The sequence below is a fragment of the Lontra canadensis genome, unplaced genomic scaffold (genome assembly GCF_010015895.1).
Source record: "Lontra canadensis isolate GAN:19392208 unplaced genomic scaffold, GSC_riverotter_1.0 scaffold21, whole genome shotgun sequence".
Classification (NCBI taxonomy): Eukaryota; Metazoa; Chordata; class Mammalia; order Carnivora; family Mustelidae; genus Lontra; species Lontra canadensis.
The window spans coordinates 18,553,938-18,566,403 of NW_022631015.1; the positions used below are offsets into that span (position 1 = coordinate 18,553,938).

A 12,466-nucleotide genomic window follows, 5' to 3' on the forward strand; every position below is an offset into this window, starting at 1 on the left:
CTCAGAAGAGGGAGCTCAGTGAACAGAGTTACTGACAGGGGTGATATCTCTCAGAAGAGGGAGGTCAGTGAATAACGTTACTCAGAAGGGGAATATCTTCAATAGGGAGCTTCATGAGGGGGGTTAGCTCTCAGAAGAAGGAACGTACTGAGTGCGTGTACTGAAAGGGAAGATATGTCTCAAAAGTGGGAGCTCAGTGAAACAGGGTCAGTGAAAGGAAGGTACTAACAGGGGGGATATCTTTCAGAAGGAGGAGCTCAGTGAAGCAGGGTTATGAATAGGGGGGATATCTCTCAAAGAGGGAGCTCAATAAAGGGAGGGTACTCATGGGGGGATATCTCTCAGAAGAGGTAGTGATAGAGGGGATATCCCTCAAGAGGGGGCTCAGTGAAGGTTGAGTAGTGACAGGGAGGGTATGGAGAGGGGGGATATGTGATGTATCTGTATAGTGAAGTCTATAATTTCTTATATATAAGTATTTTTAACTTATATATATAAGAATTTCTTATATATAACAAGTATCTGAAACAGTGAAGGGAGGGTATGGACAGGAGGGATATCTACCAGAACAGGAAGCCCAGTGAAGGGGTGTAGTATCAAGGGGATATCTATCAGAAGATGGAGCTCCGTGAAGGGGGGTTACTAACAGGAGGGATATCTCTCAGAAGACAGATATATCTCAGAAGGGTACTAACCTGGGGATATCTCAAAGGAGGAGGAGTTCAGTGAAGGGGGGATAATGACTGGGGTTACCAAAAGAAGAGGGAGCTCCATGAAGGGAGGGTACTGAGAGGGGTGATATTTCTCAGAGAGTGACGGGAGTGGATATCTCTCAGAAGAGGGAGCTCAGTGAAATGGGGGTACTGATGTGGGGGTATCTCAGAAGAGGGAGCAACATGAATGGAGGGTTAATGACAAGGAAGTTATTTCTCAGAAGAGGGAGCTCAGTGACAGAAGGTACTGACAGGGGGATATCTCTCAATAGAATAGGCTCAGTGAAGGGGTGTACTGACAGGGTGAATATCTCTCAGAAGAGGAGCTCAGCGAAGTCGGGGGTACTCACATGGGGGTAATCACTCAGGAAAGGGAGCTCAGTGAAGACAGGGTAGGGAGGGGGGATATCTCTCAGGAGAGATAGCTCAGTGAAGGGAGGGTACTCACAGGGGGACATCTTTCAGGTAAAAGAGCTCAGTGAAGGGGGTTACTGATGGGGGTTGGGGGTATCAGAAAAGGGAACTTGGTGAAGGGCGGTACTGAGAGGGGGATATCTCTCAGAAGAGGGAGATCAATGAAGGGAGGGTACTGACATGGGGGATATCTCTGAAGAGGAGGCTCGATGAAAGGGTGTTATTGCAGGTGGGATATCTCTCAGAAGAGGGAGCTCAGTGAAAGGAGGGTAGGGAGAGAGGGGATATCTATCAGAGGAAGGAGCTCAGTGAAGGCAGATAGTGATGAGGGGTTATGTCTCAGAAGAGGGAGCTCAGTGAAGAGGGTTAGTCAGAGGGGGAATTTATCTCTGAGAGGGAGCACAGTGACAAGGGTTACGTAGAGGGGAGTTAGCTCTCAGAAGGAGGAGCATAGTGAATTTGGGTACTGACAGAGAGGATCTCTCTCAGAAGAGGGAGCTCAGTGAAGGGAGGGTACTGAGAGGGGGTATATTTCTCAGAAGGAGTTTAGTGAAAGGAGGGTAGGGAGAGGGGGAATATCTCTCAGAAGAGGGAGCTCAGGGAAGGGGGTTACGGAGAGGGGTGAGAGCTCTCAGAAGAAGGAACATATCGAGCCTGTGTACTGACAGGGAGGCCATCTCCCAAAAGAGGGACTCGGTGAAAGGGGGTAGTGCAGGGAGATTTCTCCCAGAAGAAGGAGCTCAGTGAAAGGAAGGTAGTAACAGGGGGGATGTCTTTCAGAAGAAGGAGCTCATTATGAATAGGGAGGATATCTCTCAAAGAGGGAGCTCAGTAAAGGGAGGGTACTGACGGGGGGATATCTCTCAGCAGAGCGAGCTCAGTGAAGGAAGGGTATGGAGAGGGGGCTGTATCTCAGGAAAGGGAGCTCAGTGAAGGGGGTACTGACAGGGGGTATCACTCAGAAGAGGGAGTTTAGTGAAGGGGGTATAGTGACAGGAGAATCTCTCTCAGAAGAGGGAGCACAGTGAAGAGAGGGTACTGACAAGGAGATTATATCTCAGAAGAGGGAGCTCAGCGAAGGGAGGGTACCGACAAGGGGGATATCTTTCAGAAGAGGGAGTTCAGTGAAGGAGGGGTACTCACACAGGGGTTATCACTCAGGAAGGGAGCTCAGTGAATGGGGGTACTAAGTGGGGATATCTCTCAGAAGAGGGAACTCAGTGAAGCGAGGGTATGGAGGAGGGTATGGAGGGGGATATCTCTCAGGAGAGAGAGCTCAGTGAAGGGGGCTACTGACAGGGGAGTATCTCAGAAGAGGGAACTCATTGAAGGGGGGTATTGACAAAGGGAAATCACTCAGAAGAGGGACCTCAGTGAAGGGAGGGTAGGGAGTGGAGGGTATCTCTCAGAAGAGGGAGATCAGTGAAGGGGAGGGTAGTAAGAAAGGGGAAATCTCTCAGAAGAGGGAGCTCAGTGAAGCAGGGGTACTGACCAGGGCAATACCTCTCAGAGGAGGGAGCTCAGTGAGGGGGGTTAGTGACAGGGGGGATATCTTTCAGAAGAGGGAGATCAGTGAAGGGAGGGTAGGGAGAGGGGGGATATCAGAAGACAGAGCTCAGTGCCGGGGAGGTAGTGACAGAGGAATATCTCTCAGAAGAGGGAGCTCAATGAAGCGGGTAATGACTGGAGATATCAAAAGAAGGAGCTCTGTGAAGGGGCGGTACTGACGAAAGTATTTCAGAAGAGGGAGCTCTGGTAAGGGAGAGTACTGACAGGGAGGATCTCTCAGAAGACAGAGCTTAGTGAAGTGAGGGTAATGATGGGGGGGGATATCAGAAGAGGGACCTCAGTGAAACGGGGGTACTGACGGGGCATATCTCTCTGAAAAAGGAGCTCAGTGAAGGGAGGGTAGGGAGAGTGGGGCTATCTCTCAGAAGTGGGAGCTCAGTGAAGGGAGGGTAAGGATATGTGGCATATCTCTCAGTGACGGGGGGATATCTCTTCAGAAGAGGGAGCTCAACGAAGGGATACTCACAAGGGCGATATCTTTCAGGAAAGACAGCTCAGTGAAGGGGGTTACTCACAGGGAAGTATCTCAGAAGAGGTAGGTTAATGAAGGGGAAGTACTGAGAGGGGGTATCTCTCAGAAGAGAGGGCTCAGTGAAGGGGGGGTAGTTACAGGGGGGAGGGAGAAGAGGGAGCTCAGTTAAGATTGAGTAGTGAAAAGGAGGGTATGGGGGGTATCTGATGTATCTGTATAGAGAAGTCCATAATTCTTATTATATAAGAAATTCTCATATATATAAATAAAAAATATATAAGAAATATCTGATATAGTGAAGGGAAGGTATGGAGCGGGGGGATATCACTCAGAAGAGGGAGCTCAGTAAAGAGGGGGTACTGATAAGGAAGTGTATTTCAGAAGAGAGAGCTCCGTGAAGGGAGGTTACTAACAGGGAGGATATCTCTCAGAAGAGGGAGCTTGGTGAAGGGGGTTAGTGACAGGGGGATACCTCTCAGAAGAGGGAACTCAGTGAAGGCGGGGTAGTGACAGGAGGATCACTTTCAGATGAGGGAGTTCAGTGAGGGTTGGTATTTAGATGGGGGATCTCTCTCTTAGAGGGAGCTCAGTGAAGGGGGATATCTCTCAGAAGAGGGAGCCCAGTGAAAGGGAGTGTAGTGACAAAGGGGAAATCACTCAGTAGAGGAAGCTCAGTGAAGGGAAATACTGAGGGGGTTATCTCTGAAGAGGGAGCTCAGTGAATCGGGGGGTATTGACAGGGGGATATCTCTGAGAAGATGGTGCTTAGTGAAAGGGGAGTAGTGACAGGGGACATATCTCTCAGAAGAGGGAGCTCGTGAAGGGGGTAGTAACAAGGGGATATCTCTCAGAAGCAGCAGCTCAGTGAAGGAAGAGTAGGGAGAGGGGGGCTATCTCTTAGGGAGCTCAGTGAAGGGGAAGGTAGTGACAAAAGGAAAATCTCTCAGAAGAGGGATCTCAGTGAATCTCTCAGAAGAGGGGTACTGACAGTGGGGATATCTCTAGAAGAGGGAGGTTAGGAAGAGGGGGGATAGCTCTTAGAAGAGGCAGCTCAGGGGCACCTGGGTGGCTCAGTGGTTAAAGCCTCTGCCTTCAGCTCAGGTCATGATCCCAGAGTCCTGGGATGGAGCCCTGCATCGGGCTCTCTGCTCAGTGGGGAGCCTGCTTCCTCCTCTCTCTCTGCCTACTTGTGATCTCTGTCAAATAAACAAATAAAATCTTTAAAAAAAAAACAAACAGCTCAGTTAAGGTTGAGGAGTGACAAGGGAGGGTATGGGGGGCTATCTAATATATCTGTAAAGTCTATAGTTCTTACATATATAAATTATAAATTCTTATATATAAGAATTTCTTATATGTAAGAAATATGATATAGTGAAGGGAGGGTATGGAGAGGGGGGACATCCCTCAGAAGAGGGAGCTCAGTGAAGGGGGTTACTTACGGGGGATATCAGGAAAGGGAGCTCGGTGAATGGGGGGGGTTCAGATAGGATAGCTCTCTGAGAGTTGTATGGGTCATATCTCTCAGAAGAGGGAGCTCAGTGAAGGGAGGTACTGATGGGAGATATCATCAGAAGAGGGAGCTCCGTGAAAAGAGGGTATGGAGAGGGGGGATATCTCTCAGATAGTGACAGGGGGGCTATCTCTCAGCAGAGGGAGCTCAGTGAAGCGGGGGGTATTTACAGGGGGGATTTCTCTCCGAAGAGGGAGCTCAATTTCAATGTTCTTACTCCAGAGCTCAAAGGGTTCGTGCTCCTCCCTCTGTAGCAGCTACACTCTGAGCTCCCGTTGCTGGAGACTAGAATTCTTCCGGCTATTCTGGCATCCCCTGTCTAGAAACATCTGTGCATAAACCAGCTCAGCTTCCACGTCATACTGACATAACTCCTACGAGCTACGTGGTGGTACGGAAACAGACTTCCCTAGAAATACATACTTCCCTCCACCTTCTTTTCCTATAACCTGGTGGGGGGAGAAACAATCTCTCTACTTCTAGACCTTGCTATCTGTGTATTGAGTAGGAAACGCCGCTCTGATCGTTTCTGACCCGTGGGACAATACGAGGAAACACCCCCACTGAGGAGTAGGGCCTGTTTGTGTTGTTCGGTTTTAAAGCAGAGCAAGGACTTCAGAGTAACCTACAAAGGCCGGGGCAAGCTCTCAGTCAGTGCACACAAGTCCGTGCCCACCGAGTACAGACCGTACGCCAGGGACTAGGCTGAGCCCTTTGCACGTTTCCCTCATTTCAATCCTAAAAGGGCACTTTGTGACTGAGTCTACTCTTAACCTCACTTGTAGGTGAGAAAAGCCAGGTAAGAGCGTCATCACTTGCCCCAGGTCACACAACCACTTGGCAATAGTAGAAACACACTCTATCAACCTCAGTGAAATGGCAAAAGCAAGCGAGAGAATAGGTTGAGAGTTCCTCAGGACCCCTGGGGGTTGACTGTAAAGGCCTGGCATCTCCGGTCTGGTCTGTCTCTTCCCCTCCACCCCCCACCCCCAGCTCACACCATAAATTCCTCATGTGAACACCAGCTGCTACCTGCCTCTGTCCTGCGCTCAGGATGCCCCCTGACACTCCAACATAGCCTGACCCTGGGAAGAAGCAGCAAGGAAAGCACATTCACCCTCTTGAGCTTATAATCCAGACGTAGCCCTTCAAAATTCATGGTCCTAGCGTCCCTTCATTATGTCAGGAATATCCATAGGGTTGCCCACCACCAGCTTCGCTCAGGGGTACTGCTGGGTGTCTGCTGGGATCCCTCAGATAAGCAACTCCTCTCGAAGCTGTCTATGGACATTTTCACGTCGAAGCTGGATTTAGAAGCTCTTAACACGGAGGGATCCAGTTCACCAACCCCCAAGTCAAACACAGCCCCCGAGAACAATGGAAACTCACTTGTATAAGCTGATGGTTGGCTCCACAGCCAACATGACGAAGGGTGCGACGGTGTAAGAGACTGCCAGCTGAGTGACCGCCCAGGTGACCACATCATATGCGCCCTGGAGGGCTTTTGAGGAACGGAAGTAATGGTGGAAATTGTTCCTCACCTGCAAGTCAAGGAAGGCAAAACCGGGGGTGGGGGGTGGGTATGAAAAATAAAAACTTTTATTTTGTGCACGTAGGCCGTATACTTCAGGAATACAGGTGATCCAAAGTACCATTATGGTTTTTATTATTATTATAAAAATACTTATGTCCAAAGAACTAAGCCAAAAAATTTATTTTTTGGACCTCTCCTCAGAAAAAGCAGTTTATAAACTTGGCACATAACCTTCCAAGCCTTTCTCTACTCATACATACCCATATTTGTATTTTCACTGATGGCATGGATTTTCTAGCCTTTTTTTTTTTCCACTTAGTAATGCATCAAAAATCTTATTCCATGTCAGCAAACATTAATCTGATACAATTTTAATTATGGAAAATTTCGCTTTCCCATAATTAATTTGTAGGTCTTTTGACATATGGGACTAGATGGGCCTCCAGAAAGAAACCTAATTCCCAGATCCAAGAATCAAAGGCACAGCTAAAACAATGGCATGCTCTGAGGTAGGTTAAAAACTTCTTGGCCCCAAGTTCAAGAGAGAGCCAGAGGCTCCCTCCAGTGGGAATGCATGAGTGGTATCAGAAAGCCTGTAAGACATTTTATTACTGAGTTCGTTCTCCTGGGAAGCCTGTTCTATCAACCCTCTCTACCCTCTACCTAACTCATTTGCAAAAAATATTTCCAGGCCATCCAAAAGAAAGGCTTGATATAAATCAATGCTTTTATACCAGCTGAGATCACAGAGCTAAAGACATCTTCAGGAATAATACTCTGGATATATTAAAATTCTCGTCCTTGTTTTAGTGTGTCCCAGCCATCTGTTCTTTACTTTTATAATCTAAGTAGGTAGATGAATGGCAGAAGAGAAAATGTGTTCTGTTTCCCATGTACAATACATACTTTATTCGAAAAGTACACTGATCAGCATAAGTTGTAAACAGTTATCATTCTTGTTCACACATATATTCCAGCAAACGTTCACCTAACTAAAACAAGAATTCCGCTGGGAAGGGATTCTTGTTCACTGGGGTATCACAGTGCCTAGAACCTAAACTGGCACATAGGCGGGCTCCAGAAATAGTCATAGAATACATGAATTAAAGAATGAGTGAATAGCTCTGTTGGAGCTCCTAAATTCACCCCCAAAATAGAGTTTGAAAATGTCATTAAAAATTCCTGGCATCTGAATAAGGAAAGCCATGATCATTTTCAAATTGTGACTAAATCAAATACAAAACCCTATTGGACAATCAGAATGGGCTGAGCTACAATTTCTTACATTCATGCTCATCTCGTTCTTTAAGGGTAGGCATATCTTTTATGTCTTTATCATCCTACTCTATACCCAGCAGATGATAGGAACACTCTAGGACAAACTGAAGGCTACCTCAAAAACCTAGAGAACCAAATTTATAAAATTCACAAAGAATTTTACACACATTTACTGGCCTCTCAGGCCTGAGAGCATGAAAAGTTAGAGCAATCTCTGACAACACAGTTCCAATGATTACAAGTTTACCGTCTGCACAGACTGTGAATTATTTCTAAACTTAGGCTAATGAACTAAGAAATTAAGAGGACTATAAGAAAAATGAAGCCTATAGAACCCCAATTACTAATCTTCACCTGTAATCGGCAGACTTTTCTGTTTAATGATTAAAAATATTCTCAGCCTCTAAAGAGATCGGTCCCTGGGTGGGTCAGTCAGCTGAACATCCAACTCTTGGTTTCGGCTCAGGTCATGATCTCAGGGTTGTGGGATCAAGCCCCAAGTTAGGCTCCATGCTTAGCACAGAGTCTGCTTGTCCTTCTCCCTCTACCCCCCCACCCCCACTCACGCGCTCACATGCTCTCTTTTTAAAAAAGTTTTCATCTTTTTAAGGTATTACACATTCATTACCCCTAAAATTCCTTTTGTTTTGCAAACACCATCTATAAATAACATGTAAATAGTTCATTTTATGGCCCACAATTTCTATATATCAAAGTATTTCTCTAATGGTGAATAGAGGCATCAGATGATTAAGGAAAAGCTCCTACAACCAAAAGAAGCTTACCGTTCTAGCTGCTACTGTGACGAGAATTCCAGTTAAGAAGGTAAAATAGTATCCAGGATAGACACCATGCCACAGGGCAGACAAGATGAAGGTTAGCACCGTGGGGTACCAAGGAACCCGTTCATAGCATACTCTATGGAGAGAGGAGGGCACGAGTTACGGGTCAGACCAGAAGCGTCTACCTATGCTTGCGTCTTCAGACCATCCAAAAATCATTTGATCAATTGCCTGTCAGGGACTTCCAATACAATCCCAGCAGCCTGAACTCCATGTCCTGAATGCTATGAATGCTACCAGACAGGCCATTAAAGTCCAATCATTTGGGGAAAGGAATATGAAGTTTCAACCTTTGATCTGCATGGAACTAAATGATCTAGACATCATCATACTATATCGAATAAATTATATAAATCTATCTAATAATATTTAATTATTTAAATCCAATTATATCTAAAAAAGTCCAAGTGGTCACTCTATGCCTTATAGAACCTTATTCCACCAATACCCTAATCTATCAGGAATACTTATGGTTAAGTGCCACTGGCACTAAAAATTTTTATCCAGATAGCATCTTTAGAAGCAGATATCCTCATCTAATCAAAATTAATTCATCTTTCCAACATGACCCCTTTGCCACCAAACTAGCCAACACAGCAAACGTTTTCCTCTCTCTTGGCAATGACTCTAGCACAAAATCAGTGTGTTAGCTACATGACTTTTCAGATCTTACAGTGTCCACAGGATTTCAATCCATGAATTTGCTTTAAAAAGTGATACTGTGAGGGTTTGGAAGTTGTCTGCAGATAACATGAAGATCTTTGACCCTTGGTTGTTTATTAAATTCAATCTACAAATCGCCAATGGCAATATGTGGTTTAGTAAACAAGAGGACCCAAATACAAAATAAAATAGGAATTCAAATAGTAAACACCAATGCAGCTCTGTATGGGTTGTCAAAAGTAACCGATCTGAACTCAGACTGGAGATTATGGCTCCCTTTTCATACAAAGAAAGAGAATGCATCTGGGGGGAGAAACACAGGACTGGGATGCCCCTTGCAATGTTTCTTTAAAACGGGGTAGTTTGCCCAGGTATTTGTTTCTTACACTCTTTATTGTTAGTACAAATAAGATATTTCATTTTCTAAAATGATTTTTTAATAGTTTATTCATTTATTATGTGCTCATGTATGTTCAGTCATCTTAGAACATAAACTCCTAATGGAGATGGTGACTTCCATCTAAACCTATCCTTGGTACACTGGATTACCTAATATACAGAAATAGAGTTTTAGGCTAAAATTATTGTCAAAATACAGGGCTCCTGGGTAGCTCAGTCAGTTAAACATCTGCCTCCAGCTCAGGTCATGATCCCAGGGTCCTGGGATCAAGTCCTGCAGTGGGCTCCCTGCTCAGCAAGAACCTGCTTCTCTCCCCCTCCCTCTCTGTTACTCCTCCTGCTTGTGCTCTTTTGCTCTCTGTCAAATAAAAGCTTTAAAAATAAAAAAGTATTGACAAAATTAATAGCAATAATAGGTGCAAATTTCCCAAAATCGCATGTCCAGATCAACCTTCAGATGACAGACCATGAGCTCACTTTGGAGTTGTTACTATACCTTGTCTTACCCCCACGTTGTGACCTGTGAAAAACGCTATGGATCAAAAAACAGGATCTCCAGCCTGATAGTTTCATACTCTCCCTGCACTCATAAGATAGGAATACACAGGAGCTAGAGTTTGCTGCTTCGAGGATAGCATATTACTAGTTCTATATTAAGTGAGGTTTCCAATTTTGGAATGTGTAGAGAAACAAAAGGACAGAAACATGAACAAAAAACACAAAGTGAAAAAGCATAACTGTCTGGGGTACCACAAAGCCTCTAATGCTCGGTGTAAATGGAGATCATCAGTGATTTGCTGCTGACATTGACCCTGCTTGACGTCTGAGCAATGTTCCCCCCTCTAGGTAAGAGGGGGCACAACACAGAGGTTTAAGAGCCCGGCCCTGGAGACGGTCTGTTGGGGCTCTTCTCTAGTCGTCATCGTCTATGCGACTCTGGGCAAGTGACCTAACCTCTCTGTGTTTCATTTTCCTCATCTGTAAAGTGGGGCTGACTATCAACCTCTCGTGGGATTGCTATGAATAGGAAGTGAGTGGCTGATACCCAGGAACAGCACTATGAAGAGATTCGGTAAAATAAATACACTGCACTGTGACCGCCTTACATCACCCCTTTCCTACTTTTCCACTTCCAGGGCATAGACGTTCATACACAACAAAAGTGTTGGGTGACCGCATCATGGCTGGCAGAGCAGCCGGTCATCTGGTGACTTCCATCTAAACCTATCGCAGTGCCATGAGGGATGAGGTCATTTGTATTTTCCTTACCGTTTTAGCCAAGTCGCTGTCTGAATATTCCAGTTTTCTAAGTACATTTTGAAACTTGTGGCGGTCTAGAAAGAAGAAAATAACACCTATCATTAGCTTTAAAAATACCCCAAGGAATGGAAAGTCATCCCCAGAATTTCCCTGGCAGCCAGAGATGTGCTATTTCAACGGAGACTCCTCCGTCAAGAGTAAATCAGCTGTTCCATCCTACACAGTAAAATTTTCCGGTATTTGTAAGATTGACTTTGCACCAGAACTTGGCTTGCAAAGTCTTCATTTCCCTCAAAATTTATTTTCAAGTTATAGGAAGACGGCAGGAATGCCGTGTAGGTTCTTCTTCCACTCTGGTTTAAAAAAAAATTTTTTTTTTAAGTCATCTGAGTTTTAAAACTAAACAGTCTCAAAGAGGTTTCACCGCAGGAAAAGTTTGATTGTGTCAATTTAGGGCCTTTCTGGAGACAGCCTGAAATTGTCATCATTCGCTATGTAGCCGTCTATAAACTAAGGTCTATCTTGTGAACTTATTCTACAAATAGCCACTCAGGTTCAAATGTTTCCAGTTGTATTTAGAATACAACAATTAGAATTCTAATATTTAGAATATTAGAATAGTGAGCGATTTCATGCATGAAGGGGACTCAGTACAAAACAAAAAGAAAACATCACCCAACTGGCAATGATACAGGTACCAAAGAAGAGAGATTCTAAAATAAGCCATCAAGTGGTTTTTCTCATTAAATAAATGTTAATTAATTAAAATTTTTCTTTAAAAAAGGTCTTATCAAAGGCTGGTATTAGAAAGCATAAAGCAAACATTCAAGAACTGGAATTTCTAATAAAGGTGGAAGTGCCACTTTTTTCTATTTCAACCATAAGAAAATCCTAGCCCACACACTGACTGGCCTAACACAGTATGTTTGGAGAGGAGGAGAGAGGAGATGATGATGGATGGATGGATGGATGGATGGATGGATGGATGGATGGAGCTAGATAGAGGCTAGATATTGTATTATGACTTTTTATTTCAAAAGCCAGAGGGTGTTATTTATGTCTGCTGGCTAATGTTATATGCACAGCTTCAATGTACCTTAGCTAAATCAGATTTCCTTGGTTTTTCTTAGCTCTTTGCTATGACCTTTACCAAATATGCAAACTCCCCATCTAGTTTTCCTTAGTAATAAGGATATAACTTCATAGCTTAGCCCTTTGCCCAGACCATATCCCACAGTGAAAGGACTGTGTCTTGGTGTACTGGTGGGCAGCCAAAGGCAAAAGGGAGCCTCTGGAAAGTACAAGTATCCACAGCGCTCCGAGGCAGCCAGCAGTGATCCAAGACTTTTGAGGAAGAGAAAGTTTCAGTGGGAAAAGGGAGCGAAGTCATAACACATTTGGACTGCCTCGGATCGTCATCTGTATAGAAAGGAGAACCTTGCAGATTATCTACACTGCTTTTCCAAAAATGAGAAATGGTTCCGGAGACTGCAACTTGGTTTAAGCCAGTTAAGATGAAGAAACAAGTCAGGCATCAAGAAGGGGGAGAACATCTGCCATGTCTCCTTCTGGCCAAGCGTCCATCTAGCGGGAAGCAGGTGGTCAGTCTCCACATTCCTGGTTTCTTGCTCTAAATGTACATTCCCCTCCTGCTCACTCCCCAGTGGCAACCCGCCTGCCCTGTGGTGGGGGAAAACCACGACCAACAGCACATCTGAGTCACCTGGCTAGAGAATCAGTCCTTCTGTAAGTTGAGAACCTTGTCCTTACTCCCACCCAGCAGCAAGGAGGAACGGGTCAAAGACGGAG

The 12,466-nt window shown here is 45.0% G+C and overlaps 1 protein-coding gene across 1 annotated transcript in view; it reads right to left on the bottom strand.

Annotated features, from left to right (window-relative positions):
* The window catches only part of MBOAT1 (membrane bound O-acyltransferase domain containing 1), a 109,849-nt gene that overhangs the window by 6,095 nt on the left and 91,288 nt on the right, over positions 1 to 12,466 (bottom strand). Inside the window, exons 10-12 of the mRNA XM_032861628.1 lie at positions 10,667 to 10,731; positions 8,279 to 8,411; positions 6,071 to 6,222 (exon numbers count right to left, since the gene is read on the bottom strand). Coding sequence (XP_032717519.1) covers positions 6,071 to 6,222; positions 8,279 to 8,411; positions 10,667 to 10,731 — 350 coding nt within the window. The remainder of the gene's footprint in view (positions 1 to 6,070; positions 6,223 to 8,278; positions 8,412 to 10,666; positions 10,732 to 12,466) is intronic.